Genomic DNA, 17194 nt, shown 5'->3' with positions numbered 1-17194 from the left:
TATGGGTTTCAGCAAGTTGTCTCATAATTAACTGAGTCGATGGGCCGAAGCTGAGTCAAACCTTTGTAATTCATGTAAAAGTACATTGATGTCTCCTTAAGTCTATCCTGTATGTGATTTATGTACAAGCTCCTCCATGAGTCTGAAATCAATTTATATTATTAGAAGGGCACTTGATAGAGCACGTACCTCTGCCACGTAATGCCTGATCTGCAGGAACATATCGGGTCCAATACGTTTTTGAAATATCATGCTATACAGTACTATTGTTACGAATCTGGAACCCATCGCACACAACAGCCAGAGTCCTTATAGATCAGTTATATCGGTAAGTATGTGTTTCTAGATAGGGTCCCGTCCCTTGTTTAATAGGTAAGTAAGTGTATGTGCGCTGCGAAGTTGTTTTATAGTCAGGTCTTTAAATCCTTAGATCCGACAAACCAACCACCCTGCCACTGAACTCGCGCTTTACAGCGCGTTCCCATTCACGGCTCCTCCACTGAACTAGCGCTTTACCAGGCTCCCCTTGCTGTCCAATCAGGAGCGAACAGCGCGCCAACACACCTGATCCCTGTCCAACCAAGGGCGCACAGAGCGTCCGACACCGAGGCTCCGCCCCGCTCAAGGAGCGGATAAAAGACCAGGCTCCCTTTGGAGGGGTATTCATATTCGGGTTCGTGTTGGCGTCGGAGCCTGGTTGTGTGTCGGAGCCTGAGGAGAATCACTTGCTTCGCCTGCCTCGCTGCCTCCTCGCTTCTTTTGCCGTCCGGATCGTGCTGGCGTCTGCCGCTCCACTCCTGGTGCCTTTGTCCTTGACGCCACATGAAAGCTGCGTAGTTGAGTCCCGCCACTGAGCCAGATCGTCGAAGACCGCATGAGGCGGACAGGTCCAAGCACAGGCTCTGGTCTCCAGCTCACCTTTCCTTGAGCTGGAAGCCTTCAATAAAGACCCGATGCGGTCAGTTTGTTTTGGGTGTGTGTCTTTGTGTGGGCCTATCTGATAAGTACAATTGTTAAGTGCTTTTGCTCACTGTATATTGCCTGCCTGATATTCGGATAACTCTGCCCTTACGTGCTTCCCGCCCCGATTATTATTGTAATAAATTTCCCTATTGTTGAATGTCCCAGCTCTTCCCTGTCATTTCTTTTATTGGCTTAGCACGGTGCGTGTTGAGAAACAGCGAGGCAGTAAATTGTTAATTTGGACCGACGGGCCTTGGTAACCATCCGCTCGGGTTACACACGGTTCGGGCATGGTAACGGCTCGTCCCGCTCGAGGTCTGTGAATTCTCCGGTAGCTTTGCCGCGTGGGTAATTAGGTATATTGAAGTTTGGCAATTAACCCTACCCCACGTGGTGAAATTATTGGCGATTCATGGTCCTGTAAGGGACCCGTGCCTTTCGGACTAATCCGAGGGTCACGACGTAAATTCCGGGTGTTCGGTGGAGACGACTCTACTGCTCCCCCAAGCGGTCATGCTCGCCACCAATACCGGCCCCACAACACTATATCGTTTTTGGCCCTATATCTGAATGGTGAAGAATCACTTTAAAAATTGTAGTAGTCGGATCAGGATCCAGATCTTCACCAAAATCTAATCAGTTCGACCTTGTCACACACCGAACCTGTCCACAAAATTTCATCCGGATCCGTCCACAACTTCTTGAGATATCCTACACACAAACAAACAAACAGAAATATAGACTGACAAATAGACAGAGTAAGATATGAGGCAGGGCCACCAGTCCAAATGGGAGACCAGTACTCCATCAAGCTGTGAATGAAGGCCTTGTAGGTGGATAAGAGTGTAGGTATGATTGTTGCTTGCAGCTCCTGTCAATATGCCTGAGTGAACTGCCAGACTTGCCAGTGCTGAGCGAGCTCTCAAAGAATAACCAGAGAGATTTGCAACGTTAGTTAAGTCAAGAGAAGGGAAATGTGAATTATAGTTTGATAAATAATCATCGTAAAAATGGCAAATAATGAGCAATTCATCATTGGTCAGAATTATTCATCGTTGTTGGACAATAGCAGGGCTGAATGGCAGGGCTGGGGCTTGCCCAGGCAGGTGGAGCCATGTCCGAACAAGTTAAATTCATGGAAATATGGGCAACTGTGTGGTTAGCCATTGAGATGCCAGGCATGCAGCTGATAAAAATGTGAGAACCAGGTGTGAAGAGACAACGAACATCAACAAACAAAGCAAGCAGAGCAAAGAGTAACAATGGAGTGCTGACACCCTTGAACAGCCGCCCAGAGAACATAGTATCTGCATCGGACATGACAAAATTCAAGAGGAACCTGAGATCCCCACCCATAACTGAAAAGGGATAAATCTACCAAGTACCAAGAGATATTGGGTGAAGTCGCTTCACTAGGATCACGTCGTATCACATCACATCACGTCATGCTTGGGTGAGTTATCCCTTCAAAACGAGAACAGCCTCAGCGTTCATCAAAGACTTGGCCTCAGTCGAGTCCAATGGAGCTATTTGGAGCATCCTTGACTGGGACACACTGTTTCTGCAACAATTGTGAGTTTATGTCAGCCTGGTTCAGCACACTGGTCACTCACTACAGCAGGCAGGAGTGATTCTCCATAGCATAGCTGATGTGAGAAATGCAAACGGATTCAGCTTGCACAGACGCTGAACAAAGCACAGTTTATTGGCATCATCGTGTGACATATAACTTAGAACATCGACGAGTACTTCTCCTCCAGCACTGTCCTCTGCTTTGCAATGGCCTTCATTATTATTCATTATAAATTTCTCACAACTGCCTCTACTGCTCACTGCACCATCAAGTCAACCATCACGTGCTTCATACAATCTCTCAGTGTGCTAAAATACTTCGAATGTCTTGGTTTTGGAATTCGGCGATTGTGCTGACGTATTTTGGTGAACTGAGCTTTTGTATATTCGCTTTGCTTAGGATAGGTTTAAGATAATCTGGGTAATTTCATTAAAGTATGTAACTAGTAAATGAGAGTTATTTATATTTTAGCAATATCATGGCACGAATCCTGTTTCCTAGTATTCGGTAAAACAGCACATATATTCCAACCACTCAAAATCTTGGCTGCAATCGGCTGTGACTTGGGATCTGGTTACCGTCTTTTTGGCAGAGTCATCCGACTGCGACTGTGGGTAGTCATGACCCCCTAGCGTGTGCCAGTAGAAGCTTTCGGTCAAAAAAACAAACAAACAAAAAAAATCCATTGCTGAACCTCGATTTCCTTTGAGCAGCATATTTAAAAATAGCAAACCCACTTTAACAACCACACGAGTTCTTGTTTTGTTTATTTTTGTTTTTTTTTAGATATTTGGCAGTAGAATGAAGCAATGCAAAAGTGTTCACGACTGATAATAAAAATCAAACAACAGTCATTGTTTTGCGCCTTTTAATTACTTTTCATATCTGAGTAAAAATGTACGTCCACAATATATTTTGGTTCGATGTCTCGGAAAATAAAAGACAACTGAACATTTCTTGCAATCCCCCTTCTTGGGACAAACACGCACGTGTATGGCTCGGTGTAGTTAGAGCGGTCGTGCCTGGTTACACAAAGCCATCGTGTTCGCACTGCACTTACAGACAGACGCAAAGTATAATCCGTGCAAGATAAGGGTGCAGTTGGAATGCAAAAACAGAACTTAAGCCTTGGTGCCACATCCATCTCAAAGAAAAATATCAATGAGAAGGATTTACTGGCTCGTGTCAAAATCCCCCCACAATTTGCAAGTTTGGGATAATCTGTTGCAATAGCCGATGGATAACGAAGTACCTTTTGAAAAAATGGCAAAAACAAGATATAATGCAGGTTCTCTTTTGGCATTCGGTTCAAATCTGCAAAGCAAAAGCAGAGAATGATGGCTTCTTTTAGACTTAACCATTGGTCATATGAGGTGCAATATTAACATTTGCACATGACTAAATCATTTGATTAAATGGAGGAATTCACAATACCCGCAAATTAAATATTTTATCCCTTAGACAAGTTTAAAAAAACAACACAAACATCTTAATTTATATAATACATCTTGCCAGGACGTGTACAAAAAAAAATGAAAAAGGAATTGTAATGCCTGCTCAATGCGAGCTCATAAGAAACATCACTTGTATTGTGGTTACTTACAGCTTCACATGGGATTGAGACCTATAACTACACAAACACGAGTCGTGTCCGTGAGGTTACATTGCTCACCGAGTACAAACCCCTCGCTGCAATGATGGGAGAATCTATAGCTTGAAATTTCAGGTGCTGTTGGTGAATCACATTGCATTGAATCAATATGCAACCTGAGTTATAGAAACACAATGTTGGAACATTTGTTCAACAGTAAAAGGTAGTCAGCTGGAAGTACATTTCTTTTTTGTTCTTAAGCCGAGTTTGGCGATGAGGATCTGACATCTACATATGAGTGTAGAGGTGTGTACTGGCCAGCATCTTCTGTATCTTTTCCTCATTCCGCAACACGCGTGCCTTCACCACGCAGATCTTGTCTTGCTGCTCAAGTATCTGCTGATCAAGTCCTGTGAGCTGTGTTTGCAGGGGTTCCACGGCTTGTTCCATTAGGCTGCAGAACGAGTGAACAGAATGTAAGGTCATTGCAGTAGAATTGGCTCGCACAAGCAAGTGGCATCGTCGGTCTGAATCTTAGATGTTAGCGTCTTTTGTGGATTTATCCAAAGACCCTTACTTAAAACAATAAAACTTGCGTATTTTAGCTGAAGTTTACTCATATGATGCCTTTTCCTTGAAATGCGCATTGTTTCTGAATACTAGCTCTTATTGGAGAACATACTGTCGAGTAAGTGCTCATTTGATTGGAACATTCACATTTGCACCCCCTCACTCCAATTGCCTATCATGATCAAGATTTTTTTTGCTGTGACCTTGTTACTTGACCGTTGAATGGAAAACTGTGAAAAGTTGCTCAATTCAAAACCAGAACATGAACGAGAATCTGCAATTCCATCCAATGAACCATTCTTAGGTACTGCAACTGTAGCCTGGTGTTGGCTGGTTAGGTGGTTAGGTGGTTAATATTTGGTTTAATACTTTTTGGTGGTTGGTGGTTAGGGTGGCGGCTTGGGATCCTAGGGTCCTGAGTTCAAGCCCCGTTGGGCCGCTGAATTAATACACCAGGAGGTTAACTCAGCCTGTCATCCTTCCGAGGTCGGCAAAATGAGTACCAGTATACTGGTAAGGGGGACACTGCATCAGCGGCATAGCCGCGTCCCAACCAATGATGCAACCAGCAGCCACAGGCTGCACTCCATAGAGAGAGGTACTGCAACTGTATCTTCAAATAAAAATATTATACCCACAAGAAGGTACAAATAAAAAATATCTGACATGACAACTTTTCAATATACTGCAACGAGGCAAATGGCAAGTTGCTTTATGTCTCAACAAAGTTCTGAGAGAGAGAGAGACAGAGACAGAGATAGAGACAGAGACAGAGACAGAGAGAATGTTAATAATTTTAAAAATTAGGAAGACTGGAAGGGCATTCGGTAGAGCGCATTCCTCTGCCAAGCTGATTAGTTTACGTTTTGTATCCCACTGATCGGCCGGATCTGGATTTGAACTGAAACTAAAATTTAATCGACTTTTTCTTGTCACCTAACCAACTCATTCACAAAGTTTCGTCCGAATATGTCCAAAACTTTTTGAGATATGTGCTGTATGTCATTTTAGCCCGATCACTCAATGCTGAAGAATCACTTTTAAAAAATTCTCGGATCTGGATCCGGAATTGGATCTTCACCAAAATCGAATCAATTCTTCCTTGTTAATACCCAAACTCTCCACCAAATTTAGTCTGAATCCATCTACAACTTCTTGAGATATTTTGTTCACAAAGAAATAGACAGACAGGGGTGAAAACATAACTTCCATCCACCTTTGGGATGGAGGTAACAAGTGGAGGACCTGTAATAGACAGCAATGTGTCAAGTTGAATTTTAAAGGCTGAACTTGCATCAACGGCCGAAACAGCAAACCTCCGCTCGTGGTCCAGTGCCTCGGAGAGCTTTCGCCATTCCTGGCACCAAGCTTGCATCTCGAGCTGCATGCTGTCAGTGTCTTCTTGGAGGAAGTCCATAACCTTTCCCAATGGCTGCGTGCCGCGACACAGTTCCTGCACTGCAGCACGGAGCTGCTCGATCTCCCGCTCCACCTGCTCTCGCTGTCTCTGCCTCCTGGCATCAAACACCACCTGCTCACATTATTCGACCAGGAACATGCCTACCTTAACACTTTCCTCATATCAAACAACCTCTTTGCAGTGAAAATAATTTAATTGAATCCAGTGTGGTTGATTAATTTGCTGCGTCTCCATTATATTAAGTGAGCAATGTCAGCAGAATAATGTGTGTGAAACTGCATCAGATCAATGTGAAACTAAAAAGTTGAGCCAAGGCAATTGACTGAGATTACGGTATATCCATAAGCATATTTCCCAGCTAAATTATGCAGAGAGCTTCTTTCCATAATTTGGACCATCATCATCGTCGTCGTCGTCGTCGTTTTACGGCCGTTTCCATGCTTGCATGTATAAGCCGTGGTTCACCTAATGGCTGCTTTCCAGAGAAAAAGAAAGTGAGGGAAACTGAGTATAAAAGCCACCCTTCATGGTATATGCCACAGTAATCCCAGACATCAGTGTGATTACATGACCCGATGCCGTAACACCAGCAGTCCAGTGGCCTCGTTGGTGACCCAGCTCATCCCACTTCAGGGACACCCATCCATGCGCGACAAGGCACTAAAGCAGACGGTGTATTATTCGCCTGCTGATGGAGCAGCCTCTCAGTACGCTACGACTGTGTTCAGGCTCCCTGTACTATCAGGCGGTAAGTGCCAACCTGTTAAGACACACACCCTGTACCCTCTGGACAATGCAGCAACACTGCCCAGTGTCACCACAGCAACTCATCCAGACCAGCTTTCCTAAAAGAAGATCCAGCAGACTGTTCTATAATAGTATAGGCTTTGAGGGGGGGGTGGGGGGTGTTTGTGGACATGACTCTTTTAGAGCATCGCCCTATTTTTTTTTTTGTTCAATATGCCAAGACCTTCAAAAAAAGTTTGGGTAACACCTCCAGATCAAGTACATTTTCTCTGTAGGGTCCATCTTGGATTCGCAGTTGGCTACCAGCAAACTATAATTGAACCAAAATGCCCATATTGGGTTTAGATGAAATAAATCATTAGTAAACACCCATAAATTATTAATTTTGATTTACTTCAATTACTTATGCATTGCTCAACACATTTTAGCATGACTTATTCTCTTAAAATTTGGTTCACAGTAGAAAATGACCATATTTTACGTAATTTTAGTCAAAAATAGCTTTCAACTTGAAAGTAGCTCAAAGTTTGATGGTCTCTGAATGATTTAATATTGTAAGTAGAGCTATAAAATTTGGCCAAAAGTTTCATTATCAAGTTCTCTGAGCAATTTAATTTTCATATTATCATAATGGGGCTATGTGTGATGACCACAGAGCTCATTGTAAACGAAAGTCACCCCTACCCCCAAATGGTCACTTTTATGGTATTTCATCAAATGATGATATCTACTCAACTAAATGGCAGGGGAAGTTGATTTTGATACTACATGTATATATAGGTTTTTGACCACAAGAAATTCATTGGTTACATTTTTGGAGTTTTTGGAGTTGATCGACTTATTAATAATTCCAAAATTGCTGCCAAAATATTGAAAATTCGGAATGCAGAACAATATTCAAGATGAAACTCTAACTTAATATCCTTCCCACTCCCTCTCGCCTATCAAGTAAAAGATGTCAAAAGCAATATTAATTTAAGAATTTAAATGTTTACACATTGAAATAAGTTCTGGTTTATGCACAACCATCAATACAGTGGTACACATACATCAATACGATTAGATACATACACATTGCTGCCAAATAGCTCAATATGTTCCTGACTTCTTGTTGATATATTTTCTTGAATTATCACTCATCCAGCATTCAAGATAACTTGTTCTAAATGCTACATTACATATGCTACATACCGCTAGTACTAATATTATTACACACACTACATAATTTACTACATACATACATGTACCTGGATAGTTTTCTAGAAAACTACAGTAAACACACTGCATTTTCATACTAGTTACATGTACATTACTACAAACTAGCTCATAAAGTCCAGGTAAAATTGTTCTAATGTGTTGTTGATACATTTTCTTGAATTATCACTCATCCAACATTCAAGATTTATAACATGTTCTAAGTACTACACTACCTACGCTACATACTGCTAGAACTAATATTGCTCCATACACTACATAATACACATAAATCAACTGTAAGAATATAATGCTAAGCTCAAACAGTCTTCTCCACATAAAGTTGCAGAATTCCCGAGAATCACATTAAGTAATTGGATTTTTGCAGTAGGGTGATGTTTTTTTGCACCGACGGAATCTGCAACATCTGACCCCAGCCATCTTGCAAGAGCAAGTTGACCTAGCACACTTATCACAAGTACAGAATACAGACCAATGGGCAGGAAGGATTTTCCACAATGTTGCAGGTATTAGCTGACCCTGCTCATACTCATAGCCACAATCCTCTGGCTTCAGTGACTCAACAGTTTCAGGATCAGTATGGCTGTCCAAGGTATGCATGGTAGTGTAAGCATTAAAGAATCCACGTAGGATATGAGTCCCTGGCTGGTTGGAGGCAAGTTATGAAGAGAACTACTTTTGTTGAAATGGAACATCTCTGCTCGGAGATCATCGAAATTTGTAACATCACTTCCACTTTTCAGCACCTTCACCAAGTAATGCTCAGCATTGTGAATTAATGATGGAGAGAGGGTTGGTGATCTCACAAAGTGTTTGAGAAACTTTTCTGGCTCTACCTGCAAAGCTGCCTTCTTTGATCCAATTCTACTTGTGATGTCACACCCTGTAAGGCTATGCACAGCTGGTAGTACTGCACAGAGCTGATGACCCACACGCTGGAACAAGGTATGAAGAGGCACATACCGAGTGGTGTCACCCACTCCAGCTCACACCCACAGCTGCTTAAGGTTGTGCTGCTGGAAGACTGGTATGTGGTAGAGCAGGGCAACAATGACATCAGTGTCATTTGAGATGACAACACATACTTTGTGTCCTGCCTTTAGTGAGTCCAAGACATGAAGAGGTATACGGAAGTCAGCTTCTTCGAAAGATGATTGAAGATGGGCCATCACATTTTCTTCACCTTTGTGAATCATGACACACTGCCAATTATCATCTTCTTTGGTTACCTGGCTAACCACAGTGGGGTATTGAAGAGTTTCAGGAGCATTTCCTCGAAGATGATACTAGATGCACTTCTCCAAAAGAAGCTTGTTGATGTTTGAGGGCCAGAAAGTTTCCATCTTTTTTGGTAGAGGTGTTCCTGGTTCAATAGAACTGTGCTCAATTGGAAGAGTATCACATCGCCTCATTACCTTCGCATTCTGCGATAGATTATGTTTTGGTCGGCGTGTATTTATTTATTTATTTATTTATTTGTAATCTTGTGATTCGTATAACTCAAAAAGTATTAAACCGAATTGCATGAAATTTGGTGGGATGATTGGTTATTAGCCAGGAAGCATTCGATTAGATTTTGGGATCGTTCGGGTCAAAGATCAAGGTCAAGGTCACGAAAAGGTCAAAATCGTCTTTTTACGATAACACGGTCAATTTTTTATTCAATTTGCATGCAACTAACGCCAAAATGTTCAGAATTCAACGCCTCATCTTGTGATATGCAATATGACACAATGACGCCCATACTCTTGTTACCGGTTAGGGGTCAAAGGTCAGGGGGGTCACGACCTTGAAAAATATGCGGTTTTTGTCATAACGCGGTCAATTCTTGTCCGCTTTACATGAACCCAGCACCAAAATGTTCAGAATTTAATGCCCAATCTTGTGACACAATGATGTCATAACACATGTCACCGGTTGGGGTAAAATGTCGGGGGGGGGGGGTCACGCCCTTGAAAAATATGCAGTTTTCGGCATAACTCAGTCAATTCTTGTTCGATTTGCATGAAACCAGCATCAAACGAGATTACCTTCTCTTGTTGAAACGTTGTATTCACCGAGCTTGCGAGTGAAGACTCGCCAAAACGACGTGAGTTGATTGTTGTTTAGTCCGTAGCCCCCGAAAGTCAGGGGGGGTCATGACATTATAGATATGTGGTTTGTGTCATAAGACCATTCATATGAAACCAGTTCCCCACACTCATACCAAGAACAAAAAAAGTAGTGGCGGCGAAGGTATGCGCTCTATGAGTGCCGTTATAGTTTTCTCACTGTCCTTCACTGAGGGATCTTCAGAGTACATGTCAAACACATAGTCACAACGTCCATACTGATGGTATACCTCACAAAGGGAAACAAAAACTGAGACAAGGTCCTGGATCTTGGGATTATGCTAATTAGATCAGCTAAAAAAAAATACAAAAATGTTAACAATGAATTCCTTGGGGTCAATAACCTATATTTAGTATAAAAAAAATCAACTTTCCAAGGCATTTAATTAAGGAGATATCATCATTTGATGAAATACCGCAAAAGTGGCCATTTGGGGGTAGGGGTGACTTTGGTTTACAATGAGCTCTATGGTCATCACACATAGCCCCATTGTGAGAATATGAAAATTGAATTGCTCAGAGAACTTAATAATGAAACTTTTGGCCAAATTTTATAGCTCTACTTACAATATTAAGTCATTCAGAGACCATCAAACTTTGAGCTACTTTCAAGTTGAAAGCTATTTTTGACTATAATTACATAAAATATGGTCATTTTTACTGTAAACCAAGTTTTAAGAGAATAAATCATGCTAAAATGTGTTAAGCAATGCATAAGTGATTGAAGTAAATCAAAATTAATAATTTTGAAAGCTTAATAATGATTTATTCCATCTAAACCCAATACTGGCATTTTGGTTCAATTATGGTTTGCTGGTAGCCAACTGCGAATCCAAGATGGACCTTACAGAGAAAACGTACTTGATCTAGAGGTGTTACCCAAACTTTTTTTGAAGGTCTTGGCATATAGAACAAAAAAATTAGGGTCACGCTCTAAAAGAGTCATGTACACAAACACCCCCCCCCCCCCTCAGAGCCAGGAGTATAACAGCTTCTCCTGTTTCTGTCATGAACAAACCCCCAGGAAGTGCCTATCGTATATCAATTGCAGGTAATGAATTGTCATGCAGTCTGATTTACAGAAAGAAATACTCCAAGGACAGCTGATTTTCATTTTTGAGCACATCAGAATAGAAGTGGCTTTAAGTTAATGTGACCAGAAGAACCAGTTCAAGTTAATGTTTTAAGTTGATGCTAAACCAATAGGATACCACACCACATCAAAGGTTAACCCAAGGATGCCAGCAAGAGCAACTGGTTTCAAAATACTAGAATTACCTGAAACTGAAGAGAGCATTGGCAAGTTGTCTTACTCCCCTCCCCCCCCCCCCACACTCACAGGAGGGGTTTACGCTGGGTATTACCAACATGTATGCAAAATTTGGTGGACATCAGGTGAAAATCGTAAGTCATCTCTACCCCCCTAACCCCCCTGCACCCCCTACATAGGGCTGAGGGTATTTTTTGTGCCGATGATGACCATGGGCACTACCAACACATATGCAAAATTTGGTGGAAATTGAGCCAGCCCTGTCTTTTCTTTCTATCATTTTCAGACCTACATACATACATACATACATACATACATATGCTTACAAAAGTATTCACCCCTACCAATCAAGCCACATTTAGATTAATTACAAATTATGTGGAAACAATTTTTCCAAATGTACTTTTATATTCATAACTGGAGAGATCAAACGAAACACTGTTATAGTCGAAGGAGGTTACGTGTCAGGAATACCTGTAAAAAACGTGTACAAATCAAAATTCACTGGTTGTAAAAGTATTCAGCCCCTAATGTCAGTACTTGGTGAAGCACCTTTTGCAGCAATGACTGCTATGCAACTTTTTGGGTGGGACTCTACCAGCTTTGCACAGTGAGATGGTGAAATCCTTATCCATTCTTCACGTGAAAATTGCTCTTGTTCTGCCAAGTTTGATGGGGATCGTCAATGGACAGGAATATTCAAGTCTCACCATAAATGTTCAATTGGCCTCAAGTCAGAACTTTGATTGGGCCACTCAAGAACATTTATTTTCTTCTTATTAAACCACTCCAGTGTGTCTTTAGCTTTGTGCTTCGGATCATTGTCCTACTAAAATGTGAATCTCCTTACCAGTTTCAGATTCATGGCTGACTCAAGCAGGTTTTCATCAAAGATTCTCTTGTACTTTTGCACCGTTCATTGTCCCTTCTATTCTGACAAGCTTGCCAGTCCCTGCTGATGGAAAGCAGCCCTATAACATGATGCTGTCACCACCATGCTTGACAGTAGGTATGGTGTTCACTCGGTGATGTGCAGTGTTTGGCTTGCGCCAAACATAACACTTTGAATTTAGACCAAAAAGTTCAATTTTTGTCTCAAGCATTTCTCCACATGCCTGCAGTATCATTAGGATGCTTTTTTGTAAACTCCATACAAGCTTACAGATGTCTTTTTCAGGAATGGCTTCATCCTTGCCACCTGTCCATGGAGGCCAGCTTTGTGAAAGGAACGGGATATTGTTGATTGATAAACACTGATCCCATCATCAAGATATAGAGTCACAGATCTTTCAAAGCCATTGTTGGATTTACAGTGACATCCTGAACCAGTTTCGTGCTTGCCTGGCTGCTGAGTTTGGATGGGCGACCTGATCTGGGTCGAGTCTGAGTGGTATGACACATCTTCCACTTCTTCATGATGGATGTCACTGTACACAAAAGGATAATGAGTGACTTTGAAATCTTCTTATAACCCTCTCCTGAATGGTGCTTCTCTACCACTCAATGTCTGATTTCTTTGGAAAGCTATTTAGTCTTCATGTTTGCTTTGTTGATGAAGCAAGTGAGTTCCACCTTGAAACACCTTCGAAAAGTGGGGGAGCTTCATTTTTAAGTTAAACCACTGATTACATACAGGTGAGCCTAGTGTTGGCTCAGTGGTTAGGGTGGTGGCTTGGGATACTAGGGTCCTGAGTTCAAGCCCCGTCGGCCGCTGAATTAATACACCAGGGGGTTGACTCAGCCTGTCATCCTTCCGAGGTCAGCGAAATAAGTACCAGTTCCAGTGTGTGTACTGGTAGAGGGGCACTGCATCAGCAACACAGTCGCGCTTCAAGAAATGATAGCTACCCCAGCAGCTAAGCTGCCATACGACCACCACATGCAGGTGAAACCAATTACACTTATTGTGTACCCCCTCAAGCAAATAATTTGCTCCTGAAGTGATTTAGAGTTAATTAGGCAAAGCGTTTGAATACTTATGCAACTGAGAATTACATTATTTTTTCTGTTAATCAAACTTATTCACATTTCATCTGCATTATTTTTTAGCTTTATCACTTTGGAGTAGTTTGTGAAGACTCAATATTTTAAGTTTGATTTGAAAGAATCATGAAATAGGTGGCATCATATTGTGAAAACTTTGGATGGGGGTGAATACTTTTGCAGGCCACTGTACATCCAATGGTGTACAAATTCCCATCAGGCAAGTATTAAACAATGCTCGCAACCATTAGGTGTGTGGTTATACATCAAATGCAGGTCACAATTGGGCCATAACGGTGTCGGGGGCAATAATGCACGTCACACTTGAAGCCATGACAGGGCAAAATCACATATGAGGCCCCAAGATAAGTTAAACAATTCATATGTAGTACATATATAAACTGATGGCAAGAAAAATCTGACATGCAATGGGACACAACATTCATGCATAAAAATTCATTTGAGCACCTTTATTAGCTAAAAAAAACATTGCAGCCCAGCTGGCGGCCTCATTATAGGTATAGCAAGTCGAGATGGCTCAGATTCTTTAGTCTGTGGGGGGGAGGGGGGGTTGCACATAATTCCCCCACAGCTTAGAATGCCTCAAGGACGTTGGGTTCCCACCAAATTTCTTTAAGTTTAGTGTTAAACAACAGTAGCAACTGTTTATAAAGATAATCATACATTGGACAGAATTGACTAAATACTGGAGTTTGCGTTTATAATAATTTTTACTTCCGCTAGGAGTGCCCCACAAAATGCCACGATAAGCTATGTATACACACCTTAGGCCTAAGTCACATTTGCTGTAGGGCGAGGATACGGCGGCCGTACACCCTCTGAATTGACAGAAACGTGCGGCGGCCGCAGAGTTTCTGAGGTGGCCTCAGGATGGCCCTACGCCATATGGCTATGTTTTACAGGCCATAAGGTCGCCGTGGAATTATAACGCGGAGTTATAACTTTTTTCATTTCTACGTTCGCCATAGCAATTCGACAAGCCGAAAAAAAAAAAAAAACACTGGCAAAAAAAAAAAAAATTAACCCATTCGTTACTGTCCGTCTGGCCACACGTTCGCCATCAAATCAAAGACCGTACGGCAACCCCACGTTTTCGGTCTCCACAATTTATAAATACGCCGTGCGGCTCCCCGAAAAATAAAAACATATGTGACTGCTACATTGTGTGACCGTAGAAATACTGCGGCCGCCGTATAATTGCTAGTGGCCGTAGATTTTGGAGACCCCACGCCGCCATGGCAAATGTGACCTAGGCCTTAACACGAAATTCGTCCAAGGCAGAAAACTCCCTTGGGTAGGGGGACAAATGAAGTTGCTACAACCTTCGTCCTGTGACCCATAGTCTGGCTGCCAAGCTTAGTTGAGATTGGATAAGTCATGACCGAATGTTCTCAGCCAGACAGAAAGCAAATTGTATATTTTTGGATGACAGCAGAAATCCATTCAAGGAAGGTGATTGGATGGTATGGGATTTTATAGGATGGGAGGAACATTTCATTTTTTATATTTCAATGGAACAAACCATAACAATTGCGTTACACTTGAGCTTGAAGCACCAACACTGGAATGCTGTCATGTCATCCATCATAGTGAACCCTTTGAGTAAAGCTTACTTTTGACTGAGACAAACAAAACTAAAAGGGCACTCAGTAGAATACATACCTCTGCCACACAATGCCTGATCCACGAGAACATATCGGGCCCAATACATTTTTGAAAATTCATGCTATATATCGTTTATGGCCTGATCTCTTTATGGTGAAGAATCACATCAAAAATTAAATAATTCTCATATCCAGATCCGGATTTGGATATTCACCAAAATCGAATCAGTCTGTCTTTGTCGCACATACAACCTATCTACCAAGTTTTATCCAAATCTGTCCACAGCTTTTGGAAATATGCCATATATGGTTTAGCCCAATCTCTCAATGGTGAAGAATGACTTTAAAAATTATCGGATCCAGATCCAGATCTTCACCAAAATCTAATCTGTTCGTCTTTGTCACACACACAAACTGCCCACCAAATTTCATCCAAATCCATCTGCAACTTTTTGAGATATCCTGCACACAAACAGACAAACAGACAGACAAGCTGGTAGGCAACATGGGTGGTCGCTAGACTAAGGCGAATTTGAAATACTAGTGCGTGCCCGTACGTGTGTGGCCGTACATGCAAAAAAAAAAAAAAAAAAAAAAAAAAAAGAGGGAGAAGAATTGACGTCAATTGTGACGTCTAGCACCGTGTCCTCTCATTGGTTTGGTAAATAAATGGCCATAACTTGGGAACCACTTGTCCGATGAATATCAATCCTTGAAAAGGCACATCCACAGGGCCCCAGCAATATACCTGGCAAGTTTCAATTAGATCGGACCAGTCTTTCTCGAGAAACAGCGGTCACAGACAGACAGACAGACAGACAGACACACAGAGATTGCTGGAATTATAGATAGATGTAGATAAGAGAACACATCAGATGGCATTTTTGCCATTCCTTGTTCCATATAGGAACATGATGAGCAACTGTCCATTCATCATTTGTGTTCGATTCCCTAACCCTACGTTAGGGAATTCCAATGCGAACTTTGGGGTGAAAGCATATAGTAATATATAATTGCATACTAGTCATACAGTTTTTGACGGATCGGGCTGAAAATTTTTGACAAAGAGGTTCATTATAGTGCGCATAAAAGCGTGGAAGCCGATTTTTGATTTTTTTAAAAAAAAAAAAAATTCGGATTTTTTTCAAAAGTTTCAAAGTCCCGTTGCTGGGCAACGGTGGCGTCCATAACAATGGTGCTCAAAAGCATACAACTAGATCCTGGTATGAACCTACCAGTCAAGTTTCAACAAAATCAGTTGACTCCTCTGGCCTCCAGAGCTGTCCATTACATACAAACAAACAGACACACATACAGACAGGCGGAAAACCTGAGAATAAGGGTAGTCTAGCGACCACCCCAAAAAACCTGAGAATAAGGGTAGTCTAGCGACCACCCAAAAAAACCTGAGAATAAGGGTAGTCTAGCGACCACCCAACAGACGGAAAACCTCAGAATAAGGGTCGTCTAGCGACCACCCAACAGGGGTGAAACATAACCTCCTTCCACCTTCAGAGGTAATGAAAAGGGGAGTAAGTTTGGAGGCTGCAAGCAGAATGGTAAAACACTGTTATTTATGCATACTAACTTTGCTGACAATGCATAAAAATCAGTGAGAGAGAGAGAGAGAGAGAGAGAGAGAGAGAGAGAGAGAGAGAGAGAGAGAGAGAGAGAGAGAGAGAGAGAGAGAGAGAGAGAGAGAGAGAGAGAGAGAGAGAGAGAGAGAGAGAGAGAGAGAGAGAGAGAGAGAGAGAGAGAGAGAGAGAGAGAGAGAGAGAGAGAGAGAGAGAGAGAGAGAGAGAGAGAGAGAGAGAGAGAGAGAGAGAGAGAGAGAGAGAGATAGGAAACAGAATAGGACATGGATAGATAGACAGGCATCATCTGTTTATTTAAATAGATCATGTGATGTGAATCAAGTTTGCCGTATGTACTCAGCTCATCTAAGTGGGGTGACAGAACTTTTGGAAAGAGCCTTTATCTCGTTTTAGAAAGAGGAAAGATAATAATGGATGCACAGCATTTGTCGTTCAATTAAGTGGACCATAAAAATACTCTGTCATCCTGGATCCTCAAAGTCGAATGAAGAATGAGTCTGCTCGTGAAGGCCAGTTAGTGTTGATCTGCAT

The 17194-nt window shown here is 41.9% G+C and overlaps 1 protein-coding gene across 12 annotated transcripts in view; it reads right to left on the bottom strand.

Moving 5' to 3' along the window:
* Positions 1-3390: 3390 nt before the first annotated feature.
* The window catches only part of IFT54 (intraflagellar transport 54), a 51553-nt gene continuing 37749 nt past the window's right edge, over positions 3391-17194 (bottom strand). For 3 of the 12 annotated variants that reach the window (XM_085878479.1, XM_085878475.1, XM_085878476.1), the window contains 3 exons: positions 6014-6228; positions 4446-4581; positions 3391-4265 (listed from right to left, as the gene is read on the bottom strand). In XM_085878479.1, coding sequence (XP_085734605.1) covers positions 4167-4265; positions 4446-4581; positions 6014-6228 — 450 coding nt within the window. In that variant the 3' untranslated portion in view covers positions 3391-4166. Of the gene's footprint in view, positions 4582-6013; positions 6229-17194 lie in introns of all 12 variants that reach the window. The other 9 variants (XR_015057490.1, XM_085878477.1, XR_015057494.1 and 6 more) reach the window with 9 other exon arrangements.

This window comes from Eptatretus burgeri, chromosome 4, assembly GCF_056783735.1.
Source record: "Eptatretus burgeri isolate ZD-2024b chromosome 4, Ebu_testis_v1, whole genome shotgun sequence".
Classification (NCBI taxonomy): domain Eukaryota; kingdom Metazoa; phylum Chordata; class Myxini; order Myxiniformes; family Myxinidae; genus Eptatretus; species Eptatretus burgeri.
The sequence above is the reverse complement of the archived record's forward strand: the minus strand, read 5'-3'. Positions and strand labels throughout refer to the sequence as shown.